Consider the following 21,831-nt stretch of genomic DNA (forward strand, 5'->3'; position numbering starts at 1 on the left):
AACCCAATTCCATGTTTGTATCATACTTGCTGTTAACCACCTTGAATTTCTGTATTGGGAGAAAGGCAGGATAAAAATGAAGTGTTTTTATTTTTGATTTAAAGAGTTTTCAAAATGTTCAATTATAATAATCTATAATATAATTATGTATAATAATCAGTGTCAACAAAAGAGAGTTCATTTCTCCTTTTAAAGTTTTAGTTGCTTGCCCAATTGTCATAATTCTGTCTTGTGATAAGGACGTTTTGCTCCAATTATCTTAATAAAATGAGAAGAGGTGTTAAAGGCATCTATGGTTTGGAACAAAAAACCCCCCTCCATTGTATAGTATCAAGGGCACACCTCTCTCGTCTTAGGAACCCCCCCCCCCCGCCGCAATATGATTGGTGCTTTATTTTTAATTGGGCATAATTGAAAGTATTTATGGCTTTTTGAGTTTTCTTCACTATTAACTGTTAGATTAGGGTTAGTATAAAAGTCAACACCTTTCATTATTCAGTTTGTGTGCAAGGCTTGCAGACATGGTTTTATTGCCAAATTTAAGCTTTGAAGTTGGTTTATACAAGTCAACTGCTTACTTTTCCTTAATTATTAGGCGTAACCTAATTTGGTTCCAACTGTCAGAACTCATGCCTATTCCCAAACAGGAGTTAGAAATCTCTATAGGTGTTACATCCCCTTGAGTACAACAGTAAAATAAATCCGTCCCTAACTTATCTGGACTTGATATTTTGTTTTAACTTAATATCTAATTTTTGTCAGTTGGTGTTGTGCTTGTTTGGTCAGGAAAACAGGTTACTGATGTCATGAAGAAAATGAATGCCCTTTCAATGTTTAGGGTTTTGGGGGGAGTTTATTTGGTTTATAGGTATCACTGTAAAACCTTTGAAATTCCTGTCAATCCTTCTGCTATTTTTTTTAGCTAACTGCCATGCGAATAATTCTAACTGCAGTACTGTGGAAATATTGCAACAACAATTTTGGTTTTTTTCCCTTTTTTGCAGGTTGCTAAACTTACAAAAATCTCAACTTTATGTTTTTTGTTTAAGCTACCAGTAGTTCATTACTTGGGTTTTTGACTTGTTCCAACAATGTCTGCTCCCCCCCCCCCCCCAGCTATTCTTAATTGTTCCAAAGAGATATGTGAATAATCAGTTTTAGGTTTCTAGCCTAGTCATGCCTTTGTATAGATATTGTTTTGTTGTGTGTCTGGTCACGTCTTTGTGCAGATCTTTTCATAAATAATAATAAACAATAATAAACTTTATTTGTATCCTTCTCCCTTTCTCAAAAGGGCCTCAGAGTGGCTTACAATAAAAATACAATATGCGTAGTAGTAATAACAAGCAAAACAACACAGAACAACACATAATAATACAAAAACAAAAGCATAAAATATTAAATCAAACATCAAAAGTCACGAAGTATAAATTTTTTGTGCTGGAATAAAATATACATAAGAGGCAAAAAAACTAGTTCCTATTAATAACCAGTTGGTATTGGAATCAGTTTAAAAGCCTCAATCACTTAAATTGTAGTCAACTATTGTCGACTGCCTGCTTCCACATCCATGTTTTTAGTTGTTTTCTGAACAACTATCCAAGTGCCTTAAGATCTGCGGGGGCTTGGTTCTGGATCCCCATGTAAAAATGAAAAAAATGTGGATTTTCATGCCCCATATTGTTTATCAGTGGTGATGTGAATATGCACAGTTCAGTCTTCACATCATTACTGTTTAATAATGTGGGGCTTGATTATCTGAGTTGAATCGTGATGATTGATCATGTCTGAACCATCTTTTAAATAATATACTGTATTTTTCAAAAACCTATCTCACATTTATGTTAAATTTAAACACCACATTCTTCCTTAGAATTCCAGTTTTACCAACTACAAGGGTGTCATCTGAAAATCCCTCAACTTCTGTATTGGCCACTGTAATGGATTGGCCAACCTTACAGGGTTGGTGTTAAAAGCAGTAAACAGGCCTGACTTGGAAAAGCTAAGGAGAGCAGGGGGGTGGAGGGATCAGGCAGCTTTATACCTGGAAGTGCAGTCTGATTGGCTGATGAAATTGGAGGGAGATGCTTAGCAATTGGAGATGGGAAAGGAATGAGCTAAGGCAACCATAATTGTCAGTTGGGAGTTAGGTGATAAAGGAGTTAGTTAGTTGACCCTGATAAAAATGATTTATGTGTATGATTATTAATTTCCCCATTCTGGAAGAAAATTTTCTAATTTCATGTAGTATACTTCCTCAATTGTCCTGACTGAAACATCTTCCTTTTTGGTAACACAAATACCATAAACAAAACACTTCCATTTTTCTGTTTGAAACAGACAGTCAGGAATTTAATTTGGGGGGACATTTTGTCTTCTGTGTAGGCAGAATGGATATTTAATTCCTTCTCACTGAACTCCTTGTCCTCTACTTCTGAGAGGTGACGTATAGTCTTTCAGTAAAAATTTCCAACAGAGGAGTCTACTGCATTTGGGAAGAGTGTTTTTGACACTCAGTCAATGTAAGAAAAATCCTCCTAATGTTCAAGCAGAATTTTTTTGTGTTTTAATTTGTATCCATTGATTTGGGTTCCATTCTTTGGAGGAGCAAAAAATGAGCACAGTATAGCTTCCGCATGGCATCCCTTCTAATATATGAAGATTGCTGACATCTTTCAAATTTCTTTCTCCATTCTAAGCATACTTAACTCTTTCAGGTATTTCTTATAGTGTTATGTTTCCAGATCGGAAAGCATTGTGATCTCCTTTCCCTGAACATCCCCTTTCTTGTCTGTGTCCTTAAACTGCGGTGCTAAGAATCGGACACAATATCCTATGTAAGATCTGACCAAAGCTAAATGAAAGGTTCACTCCTTAATTGGGACATATAACTGTGTTGGATATAGATGCATTGTAAAGTATTAGGTATCCCAGTCCGTGATCATTTCCAGGTTTGGTGAGCATTCCCTGTATTCCATCATCTGATTTTTAGAGAGCATAGGTAGAGAGCATAGGTAGCCACAAGGTTTTTAGCTTCCCACAAAAGGAATATTCAGTTAGATCACTACCTAACTATTCCACTTCCACTACTCTTAAGAAGACTATATACTAGGGCTAGGTTCGAACAACTCTGTATTATGATGCAAACCGGGTGCTGCTGTAACATCCCAAGAAGAGATTCTGCGTATGGGGAGAACAAACAGTGGAAGACATTGAAATTTCTTAATTGACTGTCCAGCATATACTGAACTGTGAGACAGATATTTACATCCAATATTATCCAACTGCAGGTCCCCCAACAGAAATGATATTCTGACATCCCTCTTGCAAGGTCAGGAAAGATCCAACATAATCAGAGTAAGCCTTTTTATTCTGAAAGCTATTAAGAAAAGAGCAGATTCCCTGAAAGAAGAACTAGGAAAATAAGATTCTGACGATAAATAGAAGGTCAACTGCTGTCCTCACATTTTTGCCTTGTTTTTTACTCGAGTTCTATTTTGAAATGGTCATATGACTGGTCAAATAAATAATAATAATAATAATAATAATAATAATAATAATAATAATCTGATTTTATAAAGATATTTGACCAAGCTAGGTCCAGGACAGAACTTTGCGACATCTCAGTAGTGACTTCTCTTCAGGATAATGACAAATGGTGATGATTGGATTTGGTCTGGTCTGGTCTGTAAAGGAGCTACAAATCCTTCTTACAGTAGTATCATCTGACCCAGTTGTTTCTACAATTATTTCTTTCCTTTATTTCCGGGAAACTCAAGAAGCCAGCCCTCAATGATTGGGGTCTGACATCAGTTACTACTTTGAATAGCACTGATGTCACCTTCAGGTTACAGGTTTGTCTGCAAGAATATCAAAGGGACCTCAACAAAAACTGAAATGAAGTTATAGTATATTCTCTTCTTCTGCTCTCCTTTTTTGTCTCTATTTTGTTATTCATAGATGCTCAGTAAAGGATTCTAGAGGCAACTGCTATTTAGCTTGTTTGTTGTAGGCAGATACATATGCCAACAGTAGGATACATTAGAATTCTAGGATTTCCTGGATAAAGCTTTGTTTATGACATTGTTTACTGCAAACAAGCTTTTGCAAGTTACACCAAATATCTGGTTTTCTCCAGTCCTCTTTCACCATCTAAATCCTGACACTGATAAAAAAAAGAACCCTTACAGCTACACAGGAGACATTGAAGAACAGTAGGGAATTAGTTGGACATAAATAAGACTTTGTAAAGGGAGCTAGTTGTTAGAGGCTTTGTTAATTGAAATATACCTGTGCTGAACTATTGACTCTTCATGTACATATAGATACTGGGGACAAGAGGAATTCCATTTTATTAAGACAGCTTGAGGAAGTAACTGAACCGTGAAAGATGACAGCTGTAGCAATTCATAGTTGCAGTTTTAAGAAGGTATCCTCTGAAAGGCTGAAAAGAGATAAGCAAAGTGTACTACAAGCAGATCTGTAAAATTGTAACTGTTCTTGATAACAGCTAACACCCCTAAAATAAACCTCCCACTTCCCTTTGTTACTTCAGTTTTTAAGCCTGCATTGAGCCATACTGGTTAGAAAAAACATATTTGAGAATGCTTTAAAACGCTTAAGTTGTAAAACACCCTCAACAGTGAAACAAGTTTGGGGAATATGATGATAAAACCGATGCACATTGGTGCTAGTTTCATAACATAATGTATTGGAATGAAATATGCTTTGTGAAAATAAATGTTAAGGCTAAGAGAGCTTCACATATAGTTAACAACCTCTTGTGCTTATTTTAGTATATTGAAACAATTTCAATTGAATTCTTAAAATTAGATGTGCACGATGGCACTGATGCAGTTCTATAATTAAACATATGCATCTCACTTCCTCTTTATTTCAAAAAGCAATAAACTTTGCTGATAGGGGTTTAAATTCATTGTTTGAACTTGTCAAACTTTTATTAAATAGACTCTTGAGCATATTTGGTGTAGTGAAGTTGACACTGTACATGACTAATTTTATATTGGGCAATAGGAAGGATGTGCTAGGAATTACAAACACCATTACCATTAAAATACTAGAGCAGGAGTTCTCAATTACTATTTTTTCAGTTGTGAAACTCGTTTTGAAACAAAGGCTTCTCAAGGAGCCCCAAAATTGTTTATATATTATATTATATTTTATATTATATTATATTATATTATATTATATTATATTATATTTAATGTATATAAGGCATGGGCTGGGCCAGTGGCAGGTGAATAGATATCTACATAAAAACTCCAACCATCACCCAAGTCAAAAAAGAAGTACAATTAAAGCCTTGGCAGACCGTGCAAAAAGAATCTGCGAACCCCACCTTCTCCAAGATGAACTGAACCACCTAAACTGGGCTCTACAGGCCAATGGATACTCCACCTCAGACATCAGAAGAGCTGCAAAACCGAGAACAAGCCACGAGAGTAAAGATGAAGATCCACCCAGAGGAAAAGTGTTCTTGCCATACATCAAGGGAACCACTGACCGCATAGGGAAACTGATGAGGAAACACAACATACAAACCACTTACAGACCCACCAAGAAAATCCAACAAATGCTACATTCAGCAAAGGACAAGAGGGATCCTCTCACCTCTGCAGGAGTCTACCGTGTACCATGCAGCTGTGGACAAGTCTACATAGGGACCACCAAACGCAGCATTGCCCAAACATGAAGCAAGGAACATGAAAGGCACTGCAAACTACTCAAACCAGAGAAATCAGCCATAGCAGAGCACCTGATGAACCAACCTGGACACAGCATATTATTTGAGAACACTGAAATGCTGGACCACTCTCACAACCACCATGTCAGACTACACAGAGAAGCCATTGAAATCCACAAACATGTGGACATTTTCAACAGAAAGGAGGAAACCATGAAAATGAACAAAATCTAGCTACCAGTATTAAAAAACTCAAAAATTACAACAGCAAAACAACAGAGGGGAAACAAACAGGCACATAAAATCACTCTCAACAAAAGATTCCCCCCAGGCACTTCCAAGCCATTGAATGCTAATCAAGGTGATCAGCTGAAACATTCACACCTAGCCCCAGCAGACAAAAGTCCTTTGTCTCACCCTGGTCATTCCACAGATATATAAACCCATTTTTCCTACTTCAAACAGACCTCACTACCTCTGAGGATGCTTGCCATAGATGCAGGCGAAATGTCAGGAGAAAAATTGCCTCCAGAACATGGCCATATAGCCCGGAAAAACCTACAACAACCCAGTGAATAGAGGGTGTTTGTGGGAACTAATTCACACAGTGCAAAAAAAAGAGAAAAGGATAGATAAAAAGAAGAATACAGTATTTAATATGAAGAACAGTTTTAACCAACATAAACTTCATAGTATTTCAGGGGACTGCCCCAAGGGCCGTCTTATTCCAACCCCCTTTTGCCATGCAGGAAAAGCACAATCAAAGCACCCCCGAGAGGTGGGAAGGAAATAGGCTTTTGGAAGCAAGGAAGGTGAGAGTGAAAGGATCTGGGCAGTGAGGAGGTAAGGAAAAAGGCTTTTGGCAGCAAGGGATGGGGGAAGGCTTTTGGTAGCAAGGGGGCCCGAGGGAAAAAAAGTTTTTGCTGGCAAAGGAGGGGAGGAGTGGGAGGAGCAGGAAAGAAGGGAAGCAGGAAAGGAGGAGAAGGTTGTGGTGGAGGAGGGACACCGCTGTAATAATAGAGAAAAAAAGAGAAGGAAAGGAGGCATGTGCTAGGCCCGCACTGTCTCTGTGGAGGGATTATTGTTTACGTAGAGGCAGGCAGGCAGGTTTGGGGTGCGTGCAATGGTCATGCTGAACTAGAGCAGGGGATGAGGAGGGAAGCACAGAGCCCCTTAGGCTTTGCGGAGCCTCAAGGGTTCCGTGGAGCGCACTTTGAGAACCACTGCACTAGATAAATGTTGCCTTGTCTTTTCTTTAAAAAAACACTCTTCTGTTTCCACCTTTGCTGAGTCAGAGCTCAGTTAACTAACTGGCTTTATGTCAGGTTTACTCAGTGTACCCACAGGTTTTGGTAATAGCAGTTATTAAAATTGTTCCTAGGAGCGGCACATTTTTCAACCTTAAATTCTGAAATTTTTGTATGCAATGCAGCTCACATCAGGTGTTGTCTGTGTAGCATTAAATTTTTTCCTGATCTGCCATGTGTTCCTGTTATTTTAATACTGCCAGACTAGAAAATGCAACATAATTCTGGAAAATGAATTTCATTTAATTATAAGATTTCTTACTAAAGTAAATTGAAAAAATAAATTCATGTATCTTGACAAATGACAATTTTATACATTATCTATTCATTTATACCTCATTTAACAAAGTAGATTTGTTCCTGGGAATTTCTTCTTTAACGGAAAGCTTGATACCAGAAGCAGAAATAACAGAAATTATTGAGAGAGGTTACCTCACCACAAAACAGAAGAGAAATTAAAAAATAATAATTCAGAAAACTTTTTATTCAAAACTATCAGTATACACATGTAAAATGAACAGGTAAAAATAGGTAAGCCTTGTATAAGTGAACAAAAAAAAGCTATCTATCTAGAGACTACTCGAAAGCTTCTTCCAAAATGTATTTCACCTCCATAATTCTTATTATTTCTATTTTCATAGTTAAACAATGTTAGTTTTGGGCATTCTCCCCACGTTTCATTTTTTTTTCTTACTCAGTGAGGGATTCTGGAGGCAATTGCTATTTATATTGACTGTTTTAGGTATGTCACACAATTATGTGGGGTTGTGCTAAAGTCCTGCTTTTTCCGCACCATAAGATTAATTTCATTGTTTATGTCAGGCATGCTGTTGCAACCTGACTCTGAAAATCTGTGTTTCTCCAGCTCTCACTCATCATGCTGACAATGCTAAAAATCCTTTCAGCTAGACAGAACATTAGGCAAAAAGGGGGATTGGGCAGGCATAAAAAGATTTTATAAAAAGAGGCTGCTTTGTTAACAGAGATATGTCAGTATGACTTCCGTTTCTAGTTTCACAATCAAGATATTTATTGTGATTGATGAAGATTCCACATTGTTCTCCTCATTTAACTGGTTTCCCTTATTAACCATAATCATACATGTTTACTTTTTTAGGTCAGATAATTCTACAACTTGTCATTATATTCTCAGATTGAGTTAGCTTGAACTTTTGGTCACTTAAAACAAATTTTAGAGCAGACACTTTTGAAGTAACTGATCTTCCTTCAGCTTTCTTTCCTTTCCTTTTTTTTTTAAGCTTTTACTAGTCAAAACCTGCATGTGTTTTCATAAGATTTTCATCAGGAATGTCCTTTATCTTGTGTGCTGTTTAGTATCATTGCAGAACATTCTGCAGTTGCTTTTGTCCTGGATCCTGCATTAGGGTTATAACAAATGTGCTAAGGAGCAAGAACTCTCATGTTCAGTATTAAGGACTATTGATGTAATTACCCCTATCTTTGCCCTGCATTATGGAAAGTTGGAACTTAAGAGGGCTTGAAATAAAAACATCTTATGAAAATCAGACATAATTAATATTAACATACCAGGAGCAATTAGACCCTTCTTGTGATATGAGTTTTCAAGGGTTATTATTATTATTATTGTTATTAACCAGACTGTCCTCTTGTACTATCTCTTTTTTTGGTACCAAAGAAACTTAAAGAGGGGAGGTCCTGTGACCTGCTATCAAATTATGTTTTAGTTTTTTATATCAACTTTTTGTTTCAATGCCCCATACACTTGGTAGTTTTGTGAAAATGATACTTTACATCTCATATAGTTCGAAGAATTGTGACAATCTGAGCAATTTAAGATACAATGTTATACATAATAAACCTATGACAATATCCAGATATTGAACTTCTATCATTAAATAGTAATATAGAAATGATGTGTGTATGCGTTTGTTTAGCCCACAGTACAGTTGGAAGGTTTGTTCTCTTATCCCCCCCCCCCCCCCCACTTAACTGCTGAATAACAGACATAGTGACTTAGGGCTGTTTTGTTTGTGTAAAATGTACTGCATCACTGGGCCTGGGATCCAGCCACCCCACACATAATCAGAACTTCGAGTTTACCAGAAGAACATTACCATTATTTATCTAAGCAGGAGAGAGGATGGGGAAGGCTTTCCCCATGTCGTTTTTACTGAGGGAGAGGAATCTCCCAAGTGACTGAATGATTATTCATTAAATTGTGATAGCATTGTTTCTCTCGAAATGTCTAAAGAACATACCTTGTAAAATGATTTGAAGGAGTCAGGTTTATTTCATCTTGCAGTGTATGTGCTGCCTGGTAGCAGTCTGTTTCTGGTCTTAAAATGTGATGCTTTGGTCAAATATTCTTGAATGTTATTATTTTTTTATTTGAATTTTTCTACCACTTGTAATTAAATCACATCACAATTTCCTTGCTTTTCATATTAACCACAGTTTTTAGTCAACATAAATGATAATCATTCATTTACCCCAGGCAATAGACCTATGATTGTTATCAGTCTGCGTCTGTCTTGGTTATTTCACATTCCACGCCAGCTGACTCTTTAGATTGCACATTGTTAGTCAACTGATTGAAACAGATAAAAGTAGAACTTGCAGTAGCTTGTTGACCTGCACTGACATACTTTCACTGTAGAAAAAGGAACACATTCTAGAGAAACTCAGCTGTTAGGAATGCATGGAATTTTACTCTTGAGGCAGTTCCTGAAATGAACTTTAATGCCTCAGGTAACGGAGAACTTCCACTGGACTATATAGTGTATAAGGCACTTTGAATCATCAACTTAGAACTTTTTAATTATGAGAGAAGGATCAATGTCTTGGATACTCTCTCTCTCTCTCTCTCTCTCTCTCTCTCTATATATATATATATATAATCTCATAACTACCTCAGAGTTTATATCTCATAAAGATATAAACTCTGAGGTAGTTTTTAAAAGACCTATAAAATTTGGAGACTAAAGATATGGAATGCATTTGTTTCATGCTGAAAATGGCCACACTTTTAAAGGGCCTTAAGGAAAGTCTATTTTAGCCTATTAAGTTAAAGTTCTCTTTTGAATCATCAGATTTGATTTATATCTTGTGCCTTTAGTGGTGTACTGGTTCATGTTTTCCTCTTAGTTTAAGGAAGTTAGATCATAGTTGTGTCTTGTGTATTGTTTCTACATTTGTGATTCTTCTAGATGCTGTGTGCAAATAAAACAGTATTTTGTTAGAGCAGCGATCGTTACTTTGGACAGAGAGCATTTGAAAATGTGATCAGAGGGAGAAATGTACTGGACTGTGAAGTCTATTGACATAGGGGTAGAGAAGAAATACGTAGATGTGTGAATGGAATTTGCTTAGTGGAATACATAACGTTTGCAAATGAAGCATTCTTGTTTTGAACATGAATGTTGTATTAGTTTTCTTCTGTATTCCAACTTGCATATATTTTAAACATATGAAGTAATACTGCCTTGATATTTTTCCAATGACTAAATTAATTGAAGTACTGCTTGGGAATTAAGGTGATGCTTTAGATTATTACAATATTTTCTGAGAAGAGTATAATCACAACAGAACTTATCATATATAACAGCACCCATGCTTTAAGCTGAATTTAGATGTCCCAGCACCCTCTGCTGTGCTCTCTGAGGGAGAAGAAAAAGCAGTCAGGTACATTGTGCCTTGGCCCCAGCACATTTTGAGAACCCCTTCTCCTATGTTTCAGCTGCCACTGTGGTGGTTTCTGGAGGATGACAGCAGTCATGCATACCTCTGTAATGACTGGTCCCTGTAGCCCAGGCATGGGCAAACTTCATCCCTCCAGGTGTTTTTGACTTCAACTCCCACAATTTCTAACAGCTTACTGGCTGTTAGGAATTGTGGGAATTGAAGTCCAAATCACCTGGAGGGATGAAGTTTGCCCATGCTTGCTGTAGTCTCTTTCTTCATATTCCAGATGGAATTACTGTGTCTTCTGAGTGTGTGTGTGTGTGTGTGGGGGGGGGGGGGGGGTTATAGCCAAGAACTGTTGTGTGCCTTCACATAATTTATGTGACTCTAAGGGAGTCATATCAAAGATTTTCTTGGCAAGATTGTTCAGAGGGGTGTGCAAGTGGGTTCTCTGAGGCTGAGAGAGTGTAACTTGCTCAAGGCTGCCAGGCAGGTTTCCATGGTGAACCAGGGATTTGAATCCTGATCTCCAGAGACATAGTTCAACACCCAAACAACTACATCACCCTGGTTCTCACAGGCAAGAACTACTGAACTTAATTCTGATTCTGCCATTCACTTTTGCTTGTGTATCATGTATGATTTGGATTAGAAGCCTGTAGTGAAGGAAACATCAAATGAATTATAAGCTGTCATTGGCAGCCTTTTGTGACTGAAAAGGGGAGGTGTATAAATACTGAAAATATCAGTGTAATCAAGAAACCTTTGAATGTTTTTCAGTCCAGAACTCCAGATCAACTGTGCACAGACACGATTGCCTTAATTCAACTGAGACTTTTCAACTTTGGTTGGTTATCTGTTAAATTAATGTATTATATCTCTTGTATGGTAAATTGCTATGCAAGTTATAGAATATATACTTAATGAAAAGTATTGTGATAATATACAAAGAAGGTTGTAAGACTAGTAATTCCTGTTCAAAGGTATATTTTTAACATTGTGTGGCAGTTTGGTGCAAATGTGTACCTGTTATAGAATCATTTTGGTTTTAGATGCTTTGAGTCTCTTTTAAAAGCAAAAAAGGATTATATAAATAATGATGTTGTTGATTTTCTACCCTCCCATTTGGACAAACATATTAGTGTTAGAAATATACATTTGAATTGTTGCAAAGTGTACAGTATGGGGAAATGAGTAGCAGTTTCTATTTGTGTCAGTATGAAGAGGTGGAGGTGCTTCTTTAAACAGAGAAGAAACAGATGTAATGTGGAGAAAGAAAAAAAGGAGAGGGAACGGCAGAAAGAAGAGGTAGCAATAATAAGGAAAGTAGTAGTGGCTTTGATGGCAGGAGAGTTTGGGGGCACTGCAGCTTAGTATTGAAATGGTACGTAGTTCACATCTTTCTTTGCCATGGTAGGAGGGGTGAGGAAGAAAGCAATTTCAAAGACCACACCAAAGCTCTGTCTTTATGATAGAACTTTGAAATGGTCAGTGGCTGAGCTGTCAAATAATTAAAAGTTTTACTTTGTTACTTTGCTAAGCTCTGCTTCATTAAATGTTTAAAAGTTGCCGTAGAATTAATTTCAAAAGATGTGATTCTGGATTATTCCAAATGAAGGGGTGTGGGAATTACAATAGTAAATTTCTCAGCCTGCTTTTCTCATATGTAAATGTTGCAATTCTTGTGGGCTGGATACAAAAATCTTCAAGCTATGCTAATGTCTCTGTTTAAAGTCATGTGGTTTTTCTGTTTCCTGGAACAGAACTGCCTCATCAGTACAGTTCTCTAGGGATTTCAAGAGTTCACAAGCAACCTCTTCCTTTCTTTAAACAGAAGAGATTATAGAATGACACTTGCCAGAAAGGAGAATCCTGAAGAGATCCTTTCTTGCAGCAAACTTCTTAGCTCAGTGCAGTTGGACTGTCTGGGTTTGTAATGTGCTTCTGAATTGTACCTGAAAATTGGAGCACTTGAGAATTGTAAAAAAGAAAGACCAAGTTTTAATTGCAACACAAAAGGACTTTATATTTAAGACGGAAATCTTGAATGACTCTGAATCTGCTTTCTGTCTGGACTTTCTCATTAGTTCCGTTTGAAATAAGGAATCAGTATGATTCTCTTGGAACCAGAAACTCTAATGATGGCAGTCCAATCAGGTAATTTCCCATTGATTAAAAAGTGTTAATATGCCATTAATGATAAGGTAAGGAGTTACAATTAAATCATTGATGCTAGTTGGGCTTAGAAAGAAACTTGTTTAATGATTGTAAATTATTGATTTTGGGATTTAACTAGAAAGTACATGTTCAGTTTTTATCATCACTGTAATTTAAAAAATCTTAACTGAGAAGTAGCTGCTCAGGATTTCAAACAACTCTCAGGTCTCAGGTGCTTTATCAAAGCAAATTTATCTGGGATCGTCTCAGTCTCCTGATTCCTGTATTTGAGTATTCTGACTTTTTATTTCTGAGCAGATGTCACTTTAGATATTCATAGATATATAGCTGGATTTGTTTTCTTGCTGCCAGCTCTTCAAAACACACATATCTTGACCCTAAAGCAATATTGTTAATTACTAAACATTATTAAAAATGCATGATGTAAAGATTTTTTCCTCACTGTAAAAAAGTCATGACATTGCGATATCTGATATCTATAATACTTTTGGTGAATGTTATTGCGTTTGGCAACTTCCCTAGTTTTTTTCTAAAAAACACTACTTCTGTTACTTAGATATAGTCTTCTTTGTACAGTCAAGGGGTTTTCCTTACATTCATTTACTTGAATTTGTGGTGGCCTGTCCTAGCCATGCCTAAATTAGAAAAATTGTTAATTTAGAAACTGAAGATGAAGAATGCTTAAGCACTTTTGATTTACATTGTGTTGATTTAAAAAAACCCTTTGAACAAATTTTGCCAAATAAACCTCTTGATAGGGTCATTGCCAAGTTAGAATGCTTGAAGATACACGACAGCAACAGCATCATCATGAAGAAGAAAGATGATAGAAAACTAACACTAGAGTCCATAGATAGGCTCCATAATTCCAAGTCAATTTGCTTTTTCCTGAGATTTTGGTCAGATAAATTGCTTAGTTTCATTTTATATTAGTGGTGCCCAGCCTTTGTCCTCCAGGTGTTTTTAGCTTCACCTCAGAAGTCTTAACCAGGGTGGCCTGTACTTAGAAATGTTGGAAGTTGAAATCCAAAGTATCTGGAGCACTAAAAATTGAGAATCAGTGTTGTAGGCAAAGAACATGGTTTATGATAAAGATTCTTAATTCATTATGTGAAAGAAAAAATGTTGACAGTCCCCAGAAATGTGTGTGTGTACTTAGATTTAGTGCCTCCCATGTTGCTTCTTCTTGAAATCTTTTTCTATTCTGTTGGGCATATGTCAGAAACATTTTTTCCCATTTGATAGTCACAGTTTAATGTTCCATTGGATTATCTGGCTTCAATGCCCATAGTTCTGTTTATTCTTCGTGTCGTCCGTGAAATGCGCACCTATGGGTTCTTCCTTGCGCATGCGCAGAAACTCGGAACATTTCTAAGTTTAAAGAATTAAAATTGATTATTTTGAGCCACCTAGGCCCCGCCCATTCCCCCGCCCCCCCGGATATAAGCGCCGAGCGGCGCCGCCATTATCTAGTTCCTTTTTCCGCGCTAAACGTGCAGCATCTCGGAATAGCTCTCCTCGATTTTCTATACGGACTTGATCCTTTGGACTGACTCTGACCTACCTTGCCTCTCTCCAACCCTCGACTCGGACCGGCTGACCATCCTCCTCTTCACCCTCAGGCTAGAATGTCTTCCCTCTATTTCAAAAACTGTTCAGCTTGTGGAGCCACTCTCCCCGAAGCTGACAGGCATTCTAAATGCCTCCTTTGCTTGGGGGAATCCCACAACCTCCAATCTTGCGAAATTTGCCTTAACTTTACTACAAGGGCTCGCAAAACAAGAGATGCCCGTTTAAAAGCTCTGCTTTATGAGCGCGCTCTGGCTCTGCTTTGGGAGACGGTGGTCAGGCATCTGGACAACGTGGCTGGTCCAGCGGAGTTGATGGCGGAGGACCATCGCTTCAATGTTCGTGGTCTTTGCTTCTTCCAGCACGCTGACGTTCATGCATAGTAGCTCCCAAGACACTGCAAAGGTTTTGTCATCCGGATCTTATTTTGGCTTATGACACAAATTGATTTTGTTATCTGGATTAAACATTAAATAGTCAGTGAAGAGGTATTTATGTGGAACTTCTAAAATAGCATGTAAAATATACACACTTGTATAGTCTTCTGTTGCAATTTGTATGGCTACTGCTATTTTTTAAATTAAAGACAATAAAGTTTAATGCCATATCCCCTAACCTCCCATTTATGTAGTTTAACAAAATAAACTCTAATGTATTTGTGGGGTAAAAATAAAGTGGCTACTCTTTGGCCTTAAACAGCCTACCTTGGCCAAAGCATAGCAGAATTTACCCCAATCCTTAACCCCTAGGGTAGTGGTGGACGGAATTCAATACTTTTTAGAAAAGTTCAGAAATGTCAAGTTGGGGAGGTAGACATCTTCAAGATACTACAGTGCAGCCTTCTAACTCCTGGCAGTGGCACTCCTCTAGTTTACTACTACCTATAATCCTCAGCAACATCTGTAACATTATGATAATAACAAGATTTGGAAATGTTGCTGTATTTTGATAATTTAGAAGAAAAATAATAAAAATTGGAAGTATTATTAAATTGTTTCTCTCCACTTTGTGTAAAGAAGTAGGTCTTCAGTCATTTGTACAAAATTCTCACTTTAAACCTTAGGAAATCACTGCTATTGAATGTGAATCCACTTAAGACATTCACCATATTCCTCCTAAGCCACAAATGTCTATGCTAATATTTTCCATTTCCAGATGGTAAGATGTAGCTGTGTGTAAATCATAGGTTTTTACTAGTCACAATAGGGCTGCCTTAATAAAGTCATTTGCATGGGAAGATTACATATTACTGTGTGCTGTTTTCACTATATATCTAGGTACTATCATTCCATGGGACCACTATTTCTATGGGGGTCTGTTTTAATCAGTGGTGGAAAAAGTGACCTATTGTTCAATTGGTTTATTCATCAAGCTTTTTAATTATTATTTGATTTACAAATTGTATAAAAATAAACAACACCTGAGATTCCTAGTGTAGATGAGAATACAGAAATCTAATCTAGCCCTCATATAAATCATACCTCCTGAGATTAATGTTTATTGACATTCCCTTTCCCCTGTCAAATGTATAAACTTTTCTTGACATGTTATGTCCTGGAAGATCAGAAAAGAGTGTAAAGAGAATAGTATTTTTGTGGCTTTTGCATTGTAAATGATTTTTTTTAAAAAAAAACATCCTTCTGTCTCATTAAGGTTATTTGAAAGTGAACAGCTTGACATTACTCACTTTTTTACTGTGCTGAGAGAATATGTAGTGGGATTTCCTCTTTTGTGGAATTTTTATTATCTCAAGAAAAGATTGTGTTTTTTTTTTTACTTTATTTGTACTCTGCTTTTTTCCCCTGAAGGGACTTAAGGTGGTTAACACACTTCGACCAATTTAAAACAAAGTGAATATAAAAATTAAATAGCACTGTGTGTTAGCTAACAATGCCAATCTGGAATTCCAAAATCTGAAATACCCCAAAATTGTCCACATAGATGTCTGAGATGTTGACACCTTTGCTTTATTCTAGCTTATTGTACACAAATTTGTTTCGTGCACAAACTTATTAAAATATTGAATACAGTTATCTTCAGTTCATGTCTATGAGTGTATATGAAATGTAAATTAATGTCTTGTTTATGTACACATGCAAATACAGATATTCCAATATAAAAAACTCCAAAATCTAAAATACTTCTGGATACAAACATTTTGGATTAGATAGGGATAGATAATCTATATTTGTTTGATTCATAGATTTTCTTTTTAAGCATGTTTAGAGTCTTGAATAGAGGAGACTCATGCATGCATTTTAATCAAAGATCCAGCCTCTGCTTAAAAACCTCTAGAGAAGGAGACTCCGCTCTCCAAGTCAGCATAATCCACTGTTGAACAGCTCTTTTCATCCAGAGGTTCTTTCTAATGTTTTGATGGAATCTTTTTTCCTGCAATTTGAACCCATTGCTCCTTGCCCTAGTCCTCCTCGATATGACATCCTTTCTAATATTTGGACATGGCTATCGCGTCTCTTCTCAGTCTTCCTTTCTCCAAGCTGAATGTGCCCATTTCCCTAAGGCATTGCTCACAGGACTTGGTTTCTAAACCTTTTATCATTTTGGTTGCTCTTCCCTGGACACGTTCTAGCTTGTCAATGTCCCTTTTCAATTACAGTGCCCAGAACTGGACATAGTATGATATCTTCAACTGTTATCTTTAATCTGAGACAGTAAGAAACCATTAATAAAGGAAAAGATAATTCATAGAAAGTATTAATAGCTGTTGAACTAAGTTCTGTGATATCAAAAGCGCCTTTATATTTCTTCCTTTCCAAATCTCCTTTCAAAGTCTTTTCTTATTTGTCACACCAGTGTTACACTAATACCTTTTTTTTTTGGACCGAGAGCACCCTCTACTGTTTCACTGTTCTGTTGTGTTAATTGTAGTAGTTGTGTGAAAATGTGTGCTGTAGCTTATATTTGTAGCCAGACTTGTCTTGCTTTTCAAGACATACCAGCTATATAGCTTGGGAAACAGGAGGTTTCTTTATGACATATTTTGTGACAATAGACTTTTTTATGTGACCCTTTCTAAACCTATTTTATCTAAAACAGTTTAGAAGTTACTAACATTAAACTTTGATGTATCTCACTTTTCAGATAAGTTTATTCAATTTATCTTGTAAGATAGCTGACAGTAATGATTTGCTCAATGCTTATCAAGTAAGCTTCATGGATGAACAGGATTTGAAGGCTAGTCTCCCTGTCTAATCCAATACTTTGTTTATTGTACCATAACGGCTCTCTGTGGCCTACATTTGGTGTCCCATTAGCTGAGCAAAACATTTTGCTAGTGAAATTCAGTTGAATGTTCTAATTGCACAAGGGATACTTCATGTGTCACATTATTGGACAGGATAGTCGACATCATCTTCCTCTGCATGTATATTGTGTTGTTAATGCCTTAATGTCTGCTTTAGATGTCTTTCTTGTTGATAGTCTAGAACTAGGTTTTTGCTTGCTCTATGAGAATTGCATTAGTGAGATGACAGCACTGAATACTGGCATAAGTACAGTATCTGAAACATGGTTCAGGTTCAGGCTATTTGTCCGACCGCATTCCATTGTATGAACCTTCCCAGGCCCTGAGATCTTCAGGAGAGGCCCTTCTCTCAGCCCCACCTCCATCTCAAGCTCAATTGATGGGAACGAGAGAGGGCCTTCTCGGTGGCTGCCTCTTGACTCTTAAAAACCCCCAACCAGGGAAGCAAGAATGGACCTCCCTGCTGTTCTCCAGGTGGCAGGTTAAAACCCTTTTATTCAGGTAGGCTTTTAAAGAAAAAGGGTTTTAAGATCAACAGGGACTGCTGTGATTTTATATGCTTTTAATGATGTTTATTACTGTTTTTGTACTTGTATATTTGTATATGTTACGTTGTATTACAATTCTTTTAGTTGTGAGCCACTTTGAGTTTCTGTATGGAGAGAAAAGGCAGGATATAAATAAGCATCATAATAATAGTACTAATACTACTACTAATAATAATGGTATGAAATTGAATTGGTTCTAGATTCCTTAACAAAACTAAAATTGTTCATTGATTGTCCGCCATCTAAATTTAAAAGGTAAAGAGTATGCATTGTGTATTACTGATTTTTTTTGTCCTAAGTCCTTATCCTGTAACTTTGGCAGAAACGTATTTCTCAGTAAATAAACTTTCAGTACTCCCCTTCCAGTTATGCCCATCTTCTGCTATAGATGATAGTCGAGTACAGTACAACACTGTAAAATTCCTCCCAGTCTTTCATAGTGACTTGTTTTTCTTAAGATTTGATTTACATTCTGGGAAGAGTGGGATTTGTGATTTTTTTTATTAGCAGGAATCTGAGAAGCCTTTGCTTTCCTAACCTTAAAGTGCAAGCTGGAAATCGGACTAGTTTAAAACATATCTCACCCAAACTTTCATGTGGCTTTGTGTTGATTGCAAGGGAGTTTTAGTGGGATCCTTTGCATTTTTGTATCATATCAGAAATATTTAAATAGTATTGGGGTGGATATGTTTTGAGAAATGTTTATATTTAACTTCTTTCTTCAAAAGCACTTTATAATGAACCCTTTCTTTAATTTGACTTTGTGATGGTTGTATTATTCCCCAAACATGTTGAGAAACTAAGAAAGAAGTAGGAATCAAAGTATTAATTACGAAAGTATGAAATAATGTAATAGAGAAAGGGAATTACAACAAAGAAGGATCTAGATTATTTTTAGAGGAGAAAAGCATATTGCCAGTGGTATGTTTGAGAATATAACTTATCAGCAGTTATGCTTTTACTAGTCAATGCTAGTCAATGATCGCAGCAAGCTGAAAACGGAAAATCTGTTTTAGAAAGGCTGCACTTAAACGCTATCAAAACAGAGGCAAAACATTAACCAAGCTGTTCATATAAGGCAGCCCTCAAATCTCATGGAGATGATGCAGTTCTATATGAAGGAATGGATTAGAAGTCCTCAAATTGATTCTGTGAGATTTACTGATAGTTACAAGAGATACTTACTTGAAGTCAGTGCTGCTTAAGTCTATATTACCAGATAATGAAACTTCTCCACACATTATATGATAATTCTTGACTTAATTGAGCATAAATAAATGCTGACAAGATTTCATGATTCCGTGTTGAAATCGGAATATCTTTTATTTTTTTATCAAGATTATGAAGTTTGATTAAGATCTGGTATCATTTTTGTTATTATTATTATTATTATTTCGGGTATTTTTACCCCGCCCTTCTTAACCCCATAGGGGGGACTCAGGGCGGCTTCCAGCCGGCACATATTCGATGCCTATAATTCAACATAGTAAAATACACAACAATAGTAATTATAAATAATTAAAACATTAAGTTAATACAATAAAATCTAATAGAAAAATTTTTTGATTTGGAAATATGTGACAATCATCAAGAGTTCGCTGATTCTCTTTGTTGTTGTTACAATGTTTAGATAGCTGTTGAAGTCATCCATCAGAGTCCTCAGAAAGGTGAGAGAATACTTGAGCCAAAAGATATAGCATTCAGATTATATTTGCATCTTATCTACTAAAGGGTTTAGCCTCATCACATACATACAAGTGTCCAAGGAATAATGCGATAAAAAACAAGAGTTGTTGAATAGTTAATTCAGTCCAGGTCAGTCACAAGATATCCAGGAGAAAGAAGGGAGAAGCAACTGGTAGCCGACATCCGGTTTAGGTCAGTAGTTGCCAGTCTGAGGTCAGGAGTTGTTCATTAAATCAGTACTCCAGGTAAACAAAGCCAGCAAGAAGTAACAAGTACTGCCTGTGGTCAAGAAGGAGGGTTAAAATCAACAAAGCTGACAGGCAGTGTCTGGAAAATTTATAGGCAGCTATCTTTAGATATCAGATGCCTAATTATGTCAGGGTCTTCTACTTAATAACTACTGGAAATTATGCAATCTCTCCTTCATTTTTTGTTGTCCAATGAATAATGCTAATGGGTCTTCAGCATCTGTTGGAGAGTAGGGCTACCTCTGCTTTAAGCCCCCAAATCCTCGGTCGCAGAGACACAATTGTTATCAGGAGATGTAGATTCCTGGCAATCTGCCTCCTCTCCGTATGAATTGCCCAGCTCCAGAGAGCGAATTATGATAGCTACATGAAATGTGTTTCACAGAATTGAATCTTGGAAACATTTCATATTGAGTCAAAGGGGAGTAGTAATCTGCTCTGTTTAGAATCCATTTGGCAGTCAAAAGATTTTAAGTGCAGTACACTCACATTTGTGAGGTAATGAGAGAGTGACATGGAAAAGAAAATTGGGAGGAGTGGGAGTGGGGAAAGAGCTCAGAATGTGCTTTGACGTCATCTGATAGGTTTTCCAGCCTGCAGCTGCTATTCTTGCATCCACAGTTCATGATATTTAAAACTCAGTTTGTGCAGAAGTAACAGACACTTTGCCAAAAGTAAATGTGGCAGTATATCCCGTGTGTATGTGACTCTGCTGGCAGGAGGGGCAAGGACAGAGTCTTTCAGCAACCAGGCAGAGATCCAGATTCCCAGGCTGGCTGCCTCTTCAGCTCCTGAGAGAAACTGCAAATAAAGTTTCTTTTTGGCCACCTGTCCATCAAAGCTAGGAAGCTCCTGAGCTGCTTGAGCAGCTGCAGCCAGTTGTCTAGAAGGATAAGTGTATAAGATACAAACTGGACAGGCACGTATAGGGCTGCATGCTTTGAACTTTTATTCAATTTCGAAAAGTTGCAATGACCACTAACTTCGTGTCTGGGAGTACCACACATTTGGGTACTCTCAGGTAATCCGTATGAAGGTAGTTTACGAATAAAGTGTATGTGTATTCCCTTTTATATTTCACATAATGATCACAGACTTTTTTCGTGTATCTCAGCCTGAAATTAAAAGGCAGAGCATGGTTTATCCATGCACAGCAGTAACATTGGATTATTTTTAGGTGTAGGAGTGACATTAAAATGTGAAAGTGAGTGTGGGTTTGGTTTTGCTTAAGAGAGAGCAGGTTAAGAATTATTCCTCAAGGTCTAAATTCAGTTGTTAATCCTGGTTAAGGTGGATTCATTAATCAATAAGAAGTTAGTATGGCAACATTTTCCTAAATTAATGGACCATTTTAATTCTAGTTTGAATTAACAGTTGGATGTACATGTAGTCTTTTTGTTTTGTTTATGACTCTTTAATGTACATCTGTTTTTGCCCTTTTTGGCAATAGTTATTGCTGTTGTAACATGTTTATAAGAAGAGTAAAGAACTTCTCTGTCAGCTTTAGCAAAAGGGAGGTGTATCTTTTCCCCCACACGTTTTTAGGATAGAATAGGATGACACATCTTACAATCAATGGTCTTTTAAAATAAAATAAATATGGTATATGTCTTTCAAACCAGGGGTATCTTAGATTAGATTAGAACTGGACCAAGTGACACTT

General features: G+C 36.8%; 1 protein-coding gene across 2 annotated transcripts in view; it reads left to right on the top strand.

The window, feature by feature from the left end:
• MRTFA (myocardin related transcription factor A) overlaps positions 1-21,831 on the top strand; it is a 65,159-nt gene that overhangs the window by 461 nt on the left and 42,867 nt on the right. The window contains exon 1 of one of the 2 annotated variants that reach the window (XM_067469182.1): positions 12,770-12,831. The exons of the other annotated variant lie outside the window; for it this stretch is intronic. Coding sequence (XP_067325283.1) covers positions 12,786-12,831 — 46 coding nt within the window. The 5' untranslated portion in view covers positions 12,770-12,785. Of the gene's footprint in view, positions 1-12,769; positions 12,832-21,831 lie in introns of those variants that run through there. 2 annotated transcript variants of the gene reach the window in all.

Source organism: Anolis sagrei, chromosome 5 (genome assembly GCF_037176765.1).
Source record: "Anolis sagrei isolate rAnoSag1 chromosome 5, rAnoSag1.mat, whole genome shotgun sequence".
NCBI classification, from domain to species: Eukaryota; Metazoa; Chordata; class Lepidosauria; order Squamata; family Dactyloidae; genus Anolis; species Anolis sagrei.